Source organism: Labrus mixtus, chromosome 17 (genome assembly GCF_963584025.1).
Source record: "Labrus mixtus chromosome 17, fLabMix1.1, whole genome shotgun sequence".
NCBI lineage: Eukaryota > Metazoa > Chordata > Actinopteri > Labriformes > Labridae > Labrus > Labrus mixtus.
In genome coordinates, this window is record NC_083628.1 from 8,184,279 (window position 1) to 8,202,408 (window position 18,130).

The window sequence follows — 18,130 nt, forward strand, 5'->3', positions numbered from 1 at the left end:
GAACCAAAAAGATAATAATAATAATAATAATAATAATAAAGAGAGCACACTGATACGTGTTTCTGTAGTCTAAAGTCTTCTCCATTAAAAACTACTCTTCTGTGTAAGGGTGAGAATAATCCACATCATACACACAAAACATAATGAGATGTCATATTGTTTTCTTTTTATCTTGTAGTCAAACAGTCTAGACAACTGCCTGGCTGCGAACAATACAATTTCACTCTCACCTTCTAAAGTGACATGTGGGGTTAAAGGTCACCCTGCGTCACCTGCCGCTAGGGGGACATATGGAGTTCACATGAAGAGGACAATGAGGGTGTGGAGCAATTCAGTCTGCGGGGCCCTTCTCTTAAAAACCAAAGCCCTTCAGCTAGCTCTTTTCACCCTTGGGGCAGAACATCAGCTGTATGCTAATTTTTTTTACAGGGCAGTGGAGGCCTCACAGAGCAGCAAGTGTGCTGGCTCACTCTCAAAAGCTGGAAATAAGTATCCTTCCTCTTGCAGATGTCTTTTTAATCTGAATGATGCAGCTTTGGATTCTGTTTTTGTACACGTACTGCTCCAAAGTTTAGTAGAACTAGTGACAGCTCACTTATTAATGGATGCTGCCGGCATTGGCTGAAAGGGACTTTTTTTAACAGCAAAAGTAATGAAAAAAAAAGCAGAATATTCTCTGGTTTAAGCTTTTAAAGTGAGGGGGTTTGCTGTTTTACTTAACAGGTAAAGGTTTCAGATTTTTGCCAAACAAAACAAGACAACACAAGTGTTGCTTTGGGGTGCTTGTGCACATTTATATAAAAGTAATGTTCTGTAATGTTTTCAAATGATTTAATATACACTGTTCGTAGTATGGAGTTAAAGATCATAAGTCTGCTGTTTATGAGGTAAGTGAACCGATTTGACCTCTACTGACAGTAAAGCAGTGTGAAAGGCTCTTTGTGTGACACCGCAGGCTTAAAGCATTACATGGTGGGAATTGGACGACTAGGACATATGGGACTAAGAGTTTTGTGACCCCCTCAGCTCCCCCATGTCCATCTGTTCCTTCACCCTTCAGGCTTAACACTAAAGGCAAAGAGGTTTTGAGGACACAGACTGTATTTGGTATATTTCCTGCTCAGGAAAACTTTTTAAAATACGGAGAAAATGTTTCTAAAGAGTTATGCCACAAATAGGTTAAAATATATCTCAATGATCTGTATTTGGACATAATTCACTTATTGTTGTTGTTTGTTCATTAATTTTTTTACTGAAGAGTGATTGGAAAACTGAGTCCCTAAGTGAAGAAGAATCCAATTAAGAATCCAATTAATTGTTGGTACTGTATGTATTAATGTAATGTGTCACCTTATCCATAATAATTCTTTAACCAATTAGGGCTTTGGTCAAGTGCTAAACAAATAGGCTAAGTATATCTGTCATGTTTATGGATGGGAAATAATACTTTTAGGATATTAAAGTTGAATCTACATTCGCTTTTTCCTCAAGGTAGAGAGTTGTTTGGATGTTTGACCAAATTAGTTTAAATGGGATTGAAGTAGCCCACCTACTCTTGGCTAGTGGATCCAGTCATGGAGGGGGCGGGCTGTCCAAAACACAAGACCTCCTCCCATTGGTGGAGCAGGGTGCCAAAGCCGGAGGGTCCTGATCATAGGATCCAGTGATTGGCTGCTCGGCTCTAAGTGTGAAGGCTGCGCAGCCTGTCCGTTTGAATGTGCTGGGGACTGGAGGGGATCATTTCCATGGACCATCTGTCTCGCTGGCTACCCACACAACAAAGAAGGACCCAGGATGGTGTTGGTACACGTTGGATATCTGGTTCTCCCAGTCTTCGGCTCAGTTAGAAATAGAGGTATGGCTAGCTGTATTTATTTCTTTGTTCTAACTCTAACAAAATTGTCGGCGTCGCTTCTTTTAAATGTCCTCAAATTATGTAAACAGAGCTGACACCTGACCTGCTAGCAAAAACACAAGACAGCCTAATCGCGACAGTCCACCGTAGATAACATAATCAGTCTTACTAGCTTTGTAGCGTCGCGCCAATTTAGCCTTAACCAAAACCCCGTTGCAACGCTGTTACGGCTACATTTAATGTTTTACAAGCCGCCGTACAGATTTATGTTAGGGGCCTCTTTAACAGCACCGAACGAATACAGCTGTCAAATGGCAGCTCCCTCTTTTCTTTTATACTCAGCTGTGCTTAAGCGGCTCGTGGGGTCTGCTTAATCTGTCGCGCGGTGTTTACGTGCGTTAACGGCTATTTTGTGCAGTCACACTGTAACCTAGGTAACGATCTGAAATAGCGACGTTTACTGAGAAAAAAAAAAAAAGAATAATACAATTATCTACCTTGTTTTTTGTTTTTTTTTCCTCCCATTAAAATTTTGCCAAGCAACCGGGCAGCTGAATAAAGCTGCCAAACATAACAAGGGCTGTTGGTCCCTTTGTGTGCAACTTGCATCGTTTTTGTTGTAATGCTGCGCTCATTTTTTTTATTTTTTTTATTTTTTTATTACATTGATATTCGTAAGTGTCAATCAGTGCTTCTCCCTCAAAAAAAAAAATGCACCTCGCTTTAAGAGGTACAGTACCACTAGCAATTACAAACGGGCTTTAAAATGGTGGTATTCTGCCTTAAAATAAACGTCATCAAACCTCAAAATTGCACCACCTTTTTTAGCTGAGCGTTTAAAGCTGAAAAAAATCCCACTTGCTGAATTTGGCAGAAGAATAACATCCTCCTCCATTGCAGCAGGCTATCTGTGTTGATTATGTAATAATAATAATAGTAGTGGTAATAATTTGCACTGTTAAAAACTACATGCAGTAGCACCAATGATTTCATTGTGCTTTTATTTGTGTTCTTTTTTCCTGTTCCATAGTATCGAGGCTGGCTCTACATTCCGCATTTCTCAGACCTTTGTCCCCCTCCATTGTGTAGCTAACGATCATCTGCTGCTGTCTGCCGTAGCCTCTGCCTGTTCTCTGCATCTAGCTGTATTGTGAACCCCTTCTTCCTCATTTCCTCTTTCCATCTGAAGACGACATTGGCATTAAAACCGAGTTCCCACTCATACCGTATCCTTCTGTGTAACAGACTAAAGAATAACACCTTCTGTAGCAAAAACACTCTGTCTTTATTTAAACTGTCATGTTGCTCTTCAGTGAATAACCCATTGTAGCATTAGACTTTACTACAGACTGTCATTGTGATTCTCCCATTCAGTGTGGATAGACTACATTCTGCTGTAAATTTCTGTAAAGTGGATACATTTTGATCCCCCCCCTCTCCTTGATTCGATTACAGCCAGGCTTAATCGAACTCCTCTAATATTTGCCTCCATCCCCTATTTGCAAAAGGTGCATTGTACCAGCATGAGCACTTGTATGATCACCTTCTCTAAACAATCTTAATCAATAATTAAACAATTGGCTAACACTTGCAGAGCTAAACTCACAGTAACCTGTGTGATGCTATGTTTCCCTTTTGATGGTCCACTGCACCTGTTAAAGTGGAGTCCAAACAGCTGCTCATAATCCTATCCATATGTGAAAGCATTTGTTCCTGCTAGCTTAATTGATACTGCACATGGGCAAGACTCTGGTCTATCTCATCTTGCCATTTTAAAAAGTCTAAAACCCCCCTTTCTCAATCCACTACCATGAACAGCCCCCCTCTCAAGTCTTTCCTCAGACACCTCCAGAATGCTATCCATTTTACAGGGATGTGTATATCCTGCACTGCTGTAGAACTCCTTTTAGAATGAAAATGTCTTTTTTATTCTTTGGTTGTGGTTTTTCTACCTTATGTTCTTGTATTAGATCCTAATGCATGGTCATTTTATACTTTTGTTTTTCCACATTGAACAGCAGATTCCAATGTAAACTTTGTGTAGAGTTGTCCCTGCTATACTGAACTGTGCTGTAAGCATACACATCTACTCATTGGATGCTGCTTCTGTTCTGTTAACCCTACAGAGAGCATGGTTGGGCCTTGCCTTTGGTCTTTATTTGCATGATATTATTATTCTTATTATGGTTATATAGGTGATATTACTCTTATTATTACTATTATCACACAGTGCCACACATACTAATATTTTCCAATAAAGACTGTAGTTTTCTTTCTAACCTTCAGTGTGCTTTTTGCTGATTTCCATGTGTTCCTCCTCCTCCTCCTCCTCCTTCCTCCACACTGTGCTGTCACTGAGACGGTCCCCTCACTCTTTTTATGTGCTCTCATTTCTCAGCGGCCTTTGACAGAGTCTCCTGAACTTGCTGCTCGGCTTATGACTAGGGGCAAACACAATTTCTATACATAATAAAAAGAGGACCAAAAAAAAGCATGATTATTCTATAACACGCCGGCATTGAAACTGAATTCCCTCCTAATCCAATCACTTTGGTTTATAGCACAAAAACACAGCCTCACTCACAATCACTCGATGATGTTCATTGGTGTTAGATCAAATCAAACAACATCGGGTCCAATCGATGGCGTCATCTGTCATGGTAACTTTTATTTTCTCTTGATATCAATATAAATGGAAACATGGTGCATTTTCTGTTAAAAACTGTTTACATATAAACCAACCACTAAATGATTGAACAAATTAAGTAATATCACGTTACTTCACCAAGTCATGCAAACAAAAGTCCAATAATATGTTTAACAACCTTCTTTGCAGGACAGTTTTAAAGGGTTTAGTGCAGTCAATGACAATATAAATGGCATGGCAAATTGTTGGCTAATGGTTTTTCAAAAAAATGTCCATATTCTTCTAAGAGGTATTGAGTGCTCTGTACATAATCATTAAAAAGACCCAAACAGTCTATCCTTACTACATATAAATTAACCAGTCCTTATAAAGAAATGTAATATTTGTGGGAAATCCTGTTGTTTATCTTTTTGCTCAGAGTTTGATGAGAAGATCAATACCACTCTCATGTCTCTACCACTAACGTGAAGCCTTTTCCATTAGCTATTATCCCAGTGTAGCATAAAGTCTGTAAACATGGAGAAACTGCTGGCCTGGCTCTGTCTATAACGAAACCTATATCACATCTAATGTTCACTTATTGATCTTATTTGTTTAATTGAATTGAACACAGCAGTGTATGGAAACGTCATTTTGAAGATACTTGTTATTTGCTGGCCTATTCCATTAAGATAAACTCCAGAGAAATAGTCTTTCGTAAAACAAACAGTAGCCATTCCACACGTCTTTGTAGACTAAACAAATGGTAGACAATGTGTTCATTGCTGAGCTTTAGAAGTGCTGCGTGTCACTTTTGGTACCTTCAAATCAGGAGCTTCTTCCCCTCGTTCTAGTGTTTGTTGCTACACTTAACCAGCTGCTGGCTTAAGGCTGATGAATATATGAGTTGTATTGATCTTCTGATCTAACTCTCTGCCAGAACGTCACACTTTCCTCTCAGAGTCTCTTAATATGTAGCATAATAAGAAATCAATTCCGTTCAATCTGCGAAAGGCAGTTATCACATCAGTGTGAGTGTTTCAACTGTGTATCTGCGTAATGTTGGTAACTATTAGCTTCTTTCATCCAGTCATTTCCCCAGTAATGAACTGAACAGACCTTGACTCATTTATACAAATAAACCATTGAATCACAGAAAGAAGCGGCTCGCAGCTTTACTGAAAAGAATTCCTTTAGTCGACTATTTGTGCCTTTTGTAGTTTCAGACAAAAGCTGAAGTAAACCCAGTTCAGCTCATGTCACATTACAGCCGCAAACTAGTCGTTGCAAGTTGCTGGAAGTTTTCTCTAAATAAAGGGTTGACAATGATTATATTAGTATCGATATACTGAACGTTAGTTTATCAGGTATGAGTCTTTTCCAATAAAAGTTCCAAATGTCTACTAACCCCCCACAAAAAATGTGGTTGCTTCTGTTGAAAGTAAAAAAAAAAAAAATATGGGCTACTGGTCAAATCATGCCTACAGGTTCTGTTAAACAATAGTTTTAGAGTTTTAAGCTGCACAAACTTAAAGTCAGGAAATAAAAGAGAGTTATAGTCTGTGACTTCTTGTTCAAGTTCCAGCCACTTGAGCCTAACATGTGTTCACAATGTCTGAAATAGACGTGAGTTATTTATGTGCAGACATAAGGTGTGTCGAAGACGTAGACATGTGTGTTAGCATATTTCTCCACCACCAGCAGCAGCAGCTAAACAGACTTTTAAATAACTCTGCAGCCATAATGCTTATGATGTTTTACAGTAGCTGCACTGGCTTATACCACATTATTTCAGGTGTTTTGTCTTCCATTTAACACCCTACTTTGTCCTAATTTAACCAATGTTTAATATTAAGATTAGTGAGTGTGCAAGCATTTGATGCAGATTTTGATTCCAGGGCTGGTTTCACTCATTGGTCCCTCACTGTGAGAGTGAGTGTGCTAATACGTGAAATCAGCTGGTGAGGTGTTTAAAAAAAATAAAAATAAAAATCGATATATTGCATAAACAAAGCCCACACTGTCACACACATGATGGAAGACCATCACACTAGGCAGAAGACAGGATTATGTTAGAGAGGATATGCAATTGTAAAGCTGCAGCGATGGCAGGGGGGAGGAGGGGAAGAGAGAGAGACAGGTTCGATGTCAGACTGCTGCAGTCGCGGCTGGGCAGGGCTTACAGGCTGTCACTCACACAGGGACGCCATGCCGCAGCCACACCGTGGGGGAGGGGCTGCCTGTGCAGCAGCTCAGGGGTGAAGAGAGGTGGATGAAGCGAGTGCATGTCTGTGTGTGTGTGTGTGTGTGTGTGTGTGTGTGTGTCTATGTGCATGGATGAATGGTGGGGGTCTGTTCTGCACCAATCAGGCATTTTATATCTGTGAGTCAAAGCCGAAGCAGAGATGAAACAATAACACAATCAGGGCTGTTACTGCCAGCAGCACTGCAGTATGTCAAATATTAATGTCAGCGGTTGGAGCTGTGAAAGAGCCCAGAGACAAATAATTTGATATTTACTCAAAGCTTCACACCGAGTCCAGTCTTACCAGGTCACAGGGTTTACACAAATTGATGCACAGCCTTTACCAATCCAAACCAGCAGTCTGCCATTTATGCTCTAATTCCTCGGACACATGTTGTCTCAGATGGCTCGTGGCTCTCAAGGTTCACTGGCTTCCCATGTTCCAAGGCGAAATGTGACATAGCAAATAACAACCAACATATGAATCATTTTTGCAGAAATTAAATAAAAAATGTATCTTTAGATTATCTTATATTTTTGCTTTGTGGGGGAAAGTCCCATGAAAAGATTGATAAAGCAGTCATCTCTTATAAGGCCACATCCAGCAGCCGCTTAGCTAAGTTAAGATTAGCATAAAGACTAATCAGAATCAGAAATACTTTATGTATCGGGGAAGGAAACGACTAGCATAGCTCTGAAGAAACATAACAAATTACCCTTCTGGAACAAACATGTCAATCTTGTGTCAGACTAATCTTTTAGTTTTTAGTTCTTGGGGTGAAAAAACTGCCTAGACTGCTAGTACAGCACTTTTGGAGTCTCCACTGCTAAGCCAGTCTCAAACAAGAAATGATTAGTTTGACATTTAAACTGATTAAAAAAGAAAAGAAAAACGTGTTAATAAGTTCACCTGAGAGGTGGTTGTTTCTGTGTGCTGCTGTCATACATAACCAAGCTAGCCCCTGTTAGCAGTAGACCTATCTGTGTTAAGCTAAGCTAACCAGCTGCTTCAAGAAAAAAAACAAGGTGCACCAATCTTTTCTATACACCGGAGACAAACATATTCCTAAAATGTAGAATTATTCCTCAAAATAAATAAACTGAAATTGTGACTCATGTACTTTTGAATAATGCTCCTTCCTGTGTCTAAAAGCTGCCTGAGTCAGCCTGAAACCGCTTACACAACAGTAGATGAGACAATTATGTCTTCCACTATAAGCACATTTAGAGTGACAGTAAGATGGCAATGTGGCATCTGGTGTGCCACTTGGGGAGATGTGGCACATGCTGGTAGTTCAGTGACATGCCAGTAGTTTAGTGTCATATATGCCATGTGCTGTGGCTGATGGCATGCCACAAGGGGGCCAGTGACATCCTGTCCAGTCACATTCAACTGTCACATCAGTACCACCTTCCACCACCATGATGTACTGTATATATAAATAATAACGTCTTGCTCTATGACATATACAATTACTGGCATATGATACACTTAATGTATTTGCAACAAAGGCATATATACGTGTCTTTCGTCTATTATTCATGTTTATTGAAAGTTTTTTTGTTATCTCCATGATGACAGTAATTTCAATAACATGTCATTGCCCTAGGTCGTAGCTCAAAGCTTATCTCAGCTAACAAGGCTAGCCTAGCCGCCATAGCCAGTCTGAGTAATCCATAACAGAAAAACTACAGGCCTATACAATACATACTGTATATTGTACTTGTGTTGTCGATAAAGACAAAAAGTGTCAACATTTATGAAAGCAAGTGTACATAATAGAGCCAGACCACTGGTATTAATTAACATTATATACGTCATGGTGGTGGGTGGTACGTGTCCCTGGCCCCTCTTGGCATGCCATCGTCAAAGGCACATGGCACTGAACTAATGGTATGTATGCCACTAAACCACGCGCACATAGCGGTGGACGACTGGCATGTCACTGAACTACTGGCAGTTGCACAGGGATCCCCGAGTGGCATGCCTGTTGCCATATTGCGATTTGGCACTGCTGCACATTAAATGGAACTAACAGTATCAAGGCCATTCAAAGGCACAATACTCAGGTATTTTATTATTCGGTCTGTGTCCTGTTAAAGAAAGCTAGAAAGCTGGAATGAGAAGCTGGAATGGGAACTGTTCGTCCTTACCTCACCCTCCCCTCAGCCTTCCCTTTCTCTCAGCTCGGAGTAATTTCTATTGATTGTTTGGTGCAATTCGATACTGAGGTGATTCAGTGGGGCTAGCACACAGTCTCATGTCTCCTCCACCTCTGTTACGAAAGGGAAATGGAGAATGGCGGGGGCTTACAGTCCTTTGAGCCCACCTTAGTTCCTTTTGGTGGTTTTAATGAGAAAACTACAGTTGAATATGCATTTCTTGAAAAAAAAAAAACATTTGACAAAATTTGACAAACTGTGGACCTCAGACAACACTCTGTGTTCTAGATCGTCTTGGAAAAACACCAAAATGTTAGTGACGATCAATCCTTTCTGTAGTGGAAATGGGTGCAATCTGTGTGTGGGTTTTGACAGAGCTCCACAGGGGTCTCGATGTCTGCGTCCTCCATCTGCTGTTTTGTCTGTCTTGTCTTGTCTCTTCCTGTGTCGGGTCTCTCCTATTGTCATGTTCTCTCTGTGTGAATGATTGTTGAATTTATTTGTGTGTGTTTGTGTGGCCGTGAGAAAGCCAGAAGGTGCTTGTTTTTGCCATGATGTGTGTGAAAATGTCCTCATCACTGGTTTGTCTGGGTTTCCATGTGGTGTCTGATTGAATGAAAGCGAGTGCAAGCTTTCTCTGGCTCAATGTTTCTCTCCATTTATTCCCCATAGGAGCACACTTCACCAGGCATCAGCACAGCCATGCTACCTCCTGCCGACACTTTCACCTGGGCGCTCCCCAGGCACCCATCTCAGCAGAGTTCCCCTTGGGAAATGCCGGCCAGCCGCCTCAGACCGGCCTGGCCACCCACCTGCCTCCGGCGCACCACCCGCCGCCTCCCCTCACTGCCCTGCCCGCAGCTCCTCAGTTCCAGGATGTGCCAGGGCCTCCATTCCTACCTCAGGCCTTACACCAGCAATACCTCATCCAGCAGCAGCTTATCGAAGCGCAGCATCGCAGGATCCTCCCTCACTCCAGGTAGAACCAAGACCTGCACGCATATACAGATAAACACAAGAAAAGAACAACCAAACTACAGAGAGAACCTTCTGTATGTGCTGCTAGTCTTAGCCAGGTCTCATGTAATAGAGAACTATGATCTCTGTGACATTCCTGGTTAAGTTAAGGTTTAATAAAAAAAAGTAAACATTACTATTTCTTTTCGTTTCTAGAAGGACCCAGGAGCGCATCCCTCTGAACCCTCACAGACTGCGTTCAGGCTACGACTACTCCCCGCCCCTTCATGTTCCTCAGCCAATGACACAGCAGCAGCGGTACCTGGCCGAAGGCACAGACTGGTGAGTCCCCGTCGGAGATTAACCAGAGTCCCGCGGAGTCCAGAAATGATCCCGTCCTTTCATCACTGCGCCCATCTGTCTGTCCGTCACCTTGCCTTGCACGGGTGACAGTGATGATTTAGTTGCCTGTCTGTCTGCCTGCAGGGATCTCAGTGTCGATGCTGGCCTTCCTCACCATCAGTACCAGCTCCAGCAGCTCCCGCAGCACTATCAGCATTACCTGGCCTCTCCTCGGATGCATCACTTCCCCAGGAACACATCGTCTGCACAAGTGGTATGTTTGACACCCTGCTATTCATATTATTTTATTACTTTTGCTTGTTTACCATTGCTATCTTGACCTAAGCTTTGATGTGATACACTTCTGCCTTTACTTTAAATAGCATTTCACTGGTTTAACTTTGCAGACCTACAACATTAACAGTTGATAGTTATGAAAGCTTCAGAATTGTGGCAGCAGTACAACAGATTTTGGTTTAATTCCTCTTCCTTATAATTTGATCCATACCCACAGAACATCCTAGCCATTAATGGCATGGCAACAGCCGTATGGAAACCTTAATTTGATTTTGTACAACTCTTGTGTCATTTGTAAACAATGTTTCTTCAGTGGATGTGTTTGTTATTGTGAACCACATTTGGAGAGAGACTACTGTTTGAATACTGTGTGAAATCTGTTATTTCAACCCCAACCATGATATTTCCCTGATCCTAACCAACAATGTTTTTGTGCCTGAACCTCACCAATATGAGACTGTTTCACATTGTTTGGTATCGTTTTGGCACCATTAATACTTGGCTATGGTAAGGCACAGAAACTGTTTGGTAGGGGTAACAAGTAGGTCTACAATTATAGGTCCAGTTGGCTAATGGTTTTACAAATGTTGGTGTACCATCTAGTACCCCACAGTATGGTTTGAGATTTGGGTGCAATATGCTAACAGCAGCTGCTAACCTCTCAGGCAGAGAAGAGGAGTGGGCTACAGAGGTCTGGTTACCGCACTTCTTGCAAACTCCATCAATCTTTTTTTTTTTTAAATGTTCTTCGTGCCTTTGCTGGTTTGCAGCTATTTGTGTCACTTTCAGTATTCTAAAAGAATTAGTCTCTAACAATGCACTAAAGCAAAAACCATGCTTGACTTCAGGGTTATGGCTGTAATAAAAGACGCCTTCTTTATTGCTAGGTTGTGCATGAAATCAGAAACTACCCATACCCCCAGCTGCACCTGTTGGCACTGCAAAGTCTGAATCCTTCAAGGCACGCCACCGCTGTGCGAGAAAGTTATGAGGTAAATCTATCTTTAAATACACTTCATACACTTTCCACCCACCCGGTGTCAGAGAACTTGAACCTCCCTCTGTACTGCCTTGTTCTGGAGGCACAAGTTTCCAGTTTTTCAAGCACTTTTAAGACATCCTGTATGAGACATCCTGTATTTGTTTGTTTAAGGTTTGAAATGCAATCTTTATTCGAGGCCCTTTTAGTAGCTGTTCCGTGATCATCGTTATCTTGATTGTATAACACAATGAGTTTTCCTCCAGGAGTTGTTGCAGTTGGAGGACCGGCTTGGGAGTGTCAGTAGAGGAGCTGTTCAGACGACCATAGAGCGGTTCACCTTTCCACACAAATACAAGAAGGTAGGGAACAATGAGACACAGAGACATAAACTGTTGGTTTACTCCCACTGAGCTTCATTTTTTGACCCCGTCTCTTTGTCTCCGTGTAATCCGACCTGCTAACAGAGAAAGCCCCTGCATCTGAAGATTGGAGAGGAGGAGGAGACAGATGTGGATGAGAAGTGTACCATCTGTTTGTCCATGCTGGAGGACGGAGAGGACGTCAGGTTAGAAAGATGCACAACTTTAGAAGTAGTTGACAGTTTGTGAAATGTTCTATCTATCTATCTATCTATCTTTATGCATGTGTATTTAAGGGATGTCAATGCCAACTATTTCACAAATCATTGAGCTAACAGCCGAATCCTCCCTGTTCCTCACATTAGACATAAACTGTCACTACATTTCTTAACTAGTGCCGCTTTAATCTTAATGATTCAGTGTGAAACAGCTGAGACAGCAATATGTAAGTCAATTAGGAGGAGGAATTTCATACTCTCTGACAGAGCGAGTCTAGCTGTTTTCCCCCTGTTTCCAGTCTTTATGCTAAGCTAAGCTAACCAGCAGCTGGGTATAACTTATGTTTTAAAGGACAAACTGGAGGTTGGGATCTATTTTCTGCTTTCTGACTCTCCGTCAGAAAACCCACTGGAGAATGTGCTACTACACATGCATTCAAAGCCAGGTTGGGGGTGAGATTTGGGTGATAAGAGCAGTGCCCAGAGACAGGGAGAGAGTCTCAGTTTACAGCAGATGGAGTCTCAGCTGTCTGGGCGGCTTGGAGGATTGATGACTCAACAGAAGTCGTCTCCACATGCCTGAATGAACAAAATTAACTCCCTGCTGGTTTCAGATGTTCCCTGCAAGCACATAACTGTATCCTCTCGGGGAGATTCATGCAGGCCTATGTGAATCAACACTGACCCTGTGTCTCTGTGTTTCTCTGTCCTCCAGGAGACTACCCTGCATGCACCTCTTCCATCAGGGCTGCGTCGACCAATGGCTGGCCACAAGCAGGAAGTGTCCAATCTGTCGAGTTGACATCGAAACACAGCTGAACCCCGACAGCTGATGAGATTCAACCCCATCCCCCCCCCCCACCCTACCTCCTCCCTGTCAGTCACACTCATGTGGTTCCTGCTTTCTTCCACCTCCTTCCTCCCGCCCCCCCCCCCCCTTGTCGGGTGCTTTTGCCAAATGTCTCCAGACATCATGTGACATCACCACCCCACGTCTTCTGACTCACGCTTTAACTGAGCCAAGCCAGGACAGCCAACTGCAAGAGAGGCCGCAAAGGACTCTCTTTATAATGAAGCACATCCCCTCTGGAGGCAAAAGACACACACAAACACACACATATACTCATGTACACAGGGTTTACTTGTAGCTTGCTGGTTGTAAGTGGGGTGTTGTTGCTGTTGTGGTGTCGTACTGTAGGTAGCCACGGGCTGTGTAGCATGTCCTCAAAGCCATGACTTTATGTCCTGAGAGTGGAAAACGCATAACCCCACACTGAGCTGGCTACTTTCTCTCTTTCTCAATATATAAATATATATACAAATATATATTTCTCTTTTAAAACACTTCAATCAAAGTGAATATTCTGCCACACAAGAAAAACGAAATGCTCTGATGCCATGTTTACCTAAAGATCATTTGTGGTCGTAGTAGAGTAGCAGTAACCAACAAGTGATAACCTGGTGCGCTGTTGCTGCACTAGCTAGCTAAGTGTTTTAATTCTATCATGCAGCTTTGACCTTTTGCAATATATTTACCTTGGGTTGGTGTTGTGTGAGTAGGTCTCTTTCACTGCTGTGGAAGCCAAGCCAAGTGATCGAGTTGTCATATGTGTGTTTTTAAAACTTCAAAATAGGTAGAAGTGTTTTTACCAAAATGCATTTTGTCACAGTGTAGCTTGAGCCTCAAGCAGGTTGTGTGTATGTGTGTGTGTGCTCTGCCCTGCTGTGTGTGTGTGTGTATGTGACTTCAGGAATGTGTTGAACAAATGTGTGTATGTTCAGAAAGTGCAAATGTGAGTGTGTGTGCTACACCTAAAACTTGTGGTAGGTTAACAGCAAGGCCACTGGAGTGCTTATACAACACAAAGCCAAAAAAAAAGGATTAAAAAAAGGAAACCGATGTGCGCTGCAGAGGAAAGTGGGAGGAACATTTAGCTGCCCTTTTACCTGCATCTTCATCTGGCATCTGGCCAGCGGCAGAACTGTGTGCGCCGAAAAAAATGCATGTTTCACTGTTGACTTGGGTGGCTGCTTTGGTAGAGTTTCTGCGAAACAGTACACAGATGGCTTTGCATGACTTAGTTAATCTGAGCTGTGACTATCTTCTTAACACAAACAAAAAAAAATGAGCACGGTGTCAGCGGCTGCTCCACTGACTTGTAGCGTGTGTTCATCCAGTCCCCTTTGGTGGCAGCCCTGGAATCCTCTTTTTGATGTTTACCTTAATGCCTAAAGAACAAGCACATGTGACAATAGTTATATAGGAACAAACAGTTTTTTGGTATTGCATTCGGTTTATATTTAGGTCTAGATTCATGCAGTGTTTTCAGCAGAGACAGGAGCTTACGTATTGATCTTGTGTATTCGTGTGACAGACCTCCCCTCGTGGTTGCTATGCTGGTTGCTATGCTGTATTGCTAGAACATTTAGAACGTGGTGAGACAGAGGCAGCCTCCCTCTCGCAGTGCACACAGACATGAGACGGCGCATCAGGAGGGAAGAAAATCAGGCTGTTAAGATAAGTGGACCCTCTTTCTCACTACTTAAGCTGTGTCCCCAACAAAAGTACTGTTCAAGCCCACAGCAAAGTAAAAAATACTACGTCAAATAATGTTCAAAAAAACCACTAAGTCCTTCTACTTTCTTAAGACCCTGGTCACTGTGCCTGAAGCACATTGCGCATATTTTTAAAGTATCAACCCTTGAAAGGAATTGCTAGACTGGCTAGTGTCCCTTCTGAAAAATAATTCCCTTTAAACCAAGCTACTGGTTTAAGCTACTTTGGACAACAACAAAAAAATATTCCCAGAGACCATTGTTGTCTTTGTTTCTACAGAGATTTAAAGACACTAAAGATTAGGCAAATTAGTCTTCTGCGGTGAGAAAGAGACTTCAAAATGCTGCAAGTTCTTCAGAAACTTTAAATGTTCAGCACTTCAAGTCCCAACTTAAGGTACTGGTTCTTTCAGAAAATCTCACCCCCTACCTTTGACCCTGGTCCCTGCCTTTTTAATACAATGCATATCTTCTGTAGTCTGTAGTGATTGAAAAAAAAAGTTCCTGCAGTGGAAATACATTATTATTTGGACAAATTTGGACCAGGGATTGTTATTCAGGGAATTACAAAGTTGTCTGCATTTCCTCCAGTTTCTGAAGACCCTTGGAAGATTTATCAAATTAATCGGATGAGGTGAGCAACACTTATGCTTCCTGCGAGTACTTCCGATTAGAACTATAACTCACAACTGTTCAGTGCTACAACTCCCTCCTCAAAGTACCAGTACTTTCAGAAAACATAACCCTCTAGAGACACATTTTGGAGAGAAGAATAAAGTTCTTGGAACCCCAAAGGTCCTGTATATTTTAGCCCCTGGGACATTATTTTGACCCTTGTCCCAGTTGAGGAAACAATATGTACCTCCTTAGGTTCCTACTTATTGGGGAAAGTTCTTGAGGTGGAAATGTGGCAAAAGCCTGACCAGTTTTCCTCCTGTTTGAAGACACTCTACTGTTCTTATCAACGAAAGTAAAGGATTGAGCCCTAGAGGACCATTTGGCAAGGATTAGTTCTCCCTGTCTTGTGCACTGCCAGTGTTGATTCTGCCTCCTCCTGTAGTGGAGTCATCTTTGATGAAGTTTTCATAGTTTACACAGGGTGTTGTCAGTTGAAATGCCTTAAGTATTTAACAATCATAATTTATTACTAACTGTAGATATTGTGGGTATGTATTTAATTTTATATAGTTTTCTTTGCGGGATGGGCGACTGAATCATAATTTATTTATTTAGAAATAACAAAAAAAATGGTATGAAAAAAAACTATTACCTCATTTTTGCATTGTTTTAAATGGGAATGCTTTGCATGCAGTTGTACTTTTTGGAACACTAAAGTTAAAGACGCCCTGCTGTTTGATCTCGACAAGCTGGCTGTGCGATGTCTACTGTCAAAGTCTGAGCAACTGAGCCCGCTCTATTTCTCTCTCTCTCTCTCACTCACTCTATTTCTCTCTCTCTCTATCTCTCTCTGTCTGTCTGTCTGTCTCTCTATCTCTCCCATGTGGTGCTGTGAATCTTGGTTACATTCCATTCAATGCAATTTCTCAGATCCCCCATGCTGTGATGTAGTGGACAAACTGCAATGAAGTGATTTTTTTTTATTTTTTTAGTTTGTGTCTTTTTCTTTTTTTTTGCACTCACTTGTTTAACAATGGGAACCCTCTCACTGGCAAAAAGTTAGTTTAGATAATTTTAATATTATCACTAAACACTGTTTTTTTTGTATGCTCTGCTTCTCACAATGCACTATGGGTCTTTACGATCATCAGTGAAGCATGTTCCTTCATTTGAACTCTGTCTGTCTTTGATTTTTGTCTCCCTTGTGTTTCTCTTCTTCTTCTGTTCGACTTAAACATAACAAGTGCCTCGCTTTAAGTGTTAGTAGATATTTTTCCATATTTCTGCAACCATTCAAAAACAATCAGTCCATGAAGCCACCATGCCTTATTGGTTGCGTAATTAATTATGAAGAAGGAGCTAAGGCAACATTTGACAGGAGTGTACAAAAGCCATTATACACGAAATTCAAGCAAAATAGCTGCTGGTTTGTTGTGCTAAAACATTACATCAAGAGAAAAAAAAATAGTTCTTTAAAGAGGCATGTTTGTGGGCTTTACAAATACTACATAAATTCTACTTAATTTATCTCTGTTCTGTTTATCTTTCTTTTTCTTGCTACTCTTTTTTATTCTACCGTCCATCTGTCCTCTCAGAATCGGTCCTGTTTCCTTTCACAGTCTAAAAGGAAGGCAAGGATTTAAAAGCACAACCTTTTCTAAAAATGCATGTTTTCTCAGGTTTCAATATAGTCTCAATGGTTTCATAGTATACGGTGAAAATATATACAAAGAATATAACAGGAAAAAAAAGAAGAATTTTGTTGCTGTTTGAAACTGAAAAACAAAGCTGAAGAGAAAATATCCCAAAAAGTGCCAGTGAAAGGGCTGCCGCCATCCTTGTATGAAAATCTGCTGTTTTAGCTGTGACTGCGCAATGTTTTTCAATATAGGATATTTTATCTGAAAATAGAACTATTTATCATTAATATTAAAGCAATAGCGCATTAATGTGATGAGTGTGTTGATCAAGAAATGGATGAGCATATTATGCGTAAATGTTAGATTCACATGTGGTGGAATTTTGTACTTTATTTATTATTACTAATAATAATGATAATGATTTCAAGAGTTGCATTGCTGAACCCAAACTGTTCTTATTTTATTTTAACTTTATTTCATGGCTTGTATATTATCCTTTTGTATGTGCTCTTTTTGTAATAAATTGGATAAAATGGATTAGTACATGTAGTGCCTTTTTATTCTATTATGTTATGGTGCAAGCTCTCTCCAAAAACTTAATGGGGTTCCAACCTGACCTCTGATGATCAAGCCTTGGTTAGGAGGTAAAATTGAAAAATACTCAACCTCTATTATTCACTTCAACATCAGATGAAAACAGTCTTTAGATGTTATGCATCAACATACCCCAAAATGCTCAGGCAAGAAAACACTGAAAGCAGTTTGCAAATCTTTGGGCAAGGATTTTAAACTGTGCACACGATTTTTCAAACAGTGGGAATGGATTTACAAACGTCTTGATATTTTTTCTTACCTGAGCCTTTCAGGACTTTGAATATTTTTTAAAACTCGCCTTGACTTGTTTTTTAAAGTCTTCAATTTAAAGGGGCAGTAACTGCTTTTGGGCCACTTGAGGGCAGCAGAGAAAGTTGTGCCCCCCCCCCCCCATGAATTGTTGCTTAGGCTAAGCTTACAGTTACCTTTAAACATACAGAACATCAAAAATATTGATTTAAGGTTGTTTGCTGTTTTAAAGAAATGTTCCTTCCTTAACTAGCATGTTGCTAACTGTGGCAGTCTACTGTTTGGCGCTACTGTTAAAAAGTGTTTGTTTTTTTTGCTGAAAAAGCTGTCTCCTATGGAAACAAATTCACTAGTGTCGAAAGTCAACAAAAAAAAATATGGCTAATATTCTACTAAGAGCTACCACAAACTGCAGAGCTAGCTGTTCAC

The 18,130-nt window shown here is 41.0% G+C and overlaps 1 protein-coding gene across 3 annotated transcripts; it reads left to right on the forward strand.

Annotated features, from left to right (window-relative positions):
* Positions 1 to 1,668: 1,668 nt before the first annotated feature.
* ark2ca (arkadia (RNF111) C-terminal like ring finger ubiquitin ligase 2Ca) lies at positions 1,669 to 17,395 on the forward strand. 3 transcript variants are annotated; one of them, XM_061060983.1, is made up of 9 exons: positions 1,720 to 1,855; positions 2,886 to 4,515; positions 9,562 to 9,868; positions 10,063 to 10,188; positions 10,333 to 10,462; positions 11,373 to 11,477; positions 11,731 to 11,826; positions 11,932 to 12,032; positions 12,760 to 17,395. In XM_061060983.1, exons 2-9 carry the CDS (start codon positions 4,449 to 4,451, stop codon positions 12,875 to 12,877), a joined length of 1,050 nt encoding a protein of 349 aa, XP_060916966.1. In that variant the 5' UTR covers positions 1,720 to 1,855; positions 2,886 to 4,448; the 3' UTR covers positions 12,878 to 17,395. The 3 variants fall into 3 exon arrangements, with proteins under 3 accessions (XP_060916968.1, XP_060916966.1, XP_060916967.1); XM_061060984.1 differs by having other exon boundaries at positions 11,734 to 11,826; XM_061060985.1 differs by lacking the exon at positions 2,886 to 4,515 and having other exon boundaries at positions 1,669 to 1,855.
* The last annotated feature ends 735 nt before the right edge of the window (positions 17,396 to 18,130 follow it).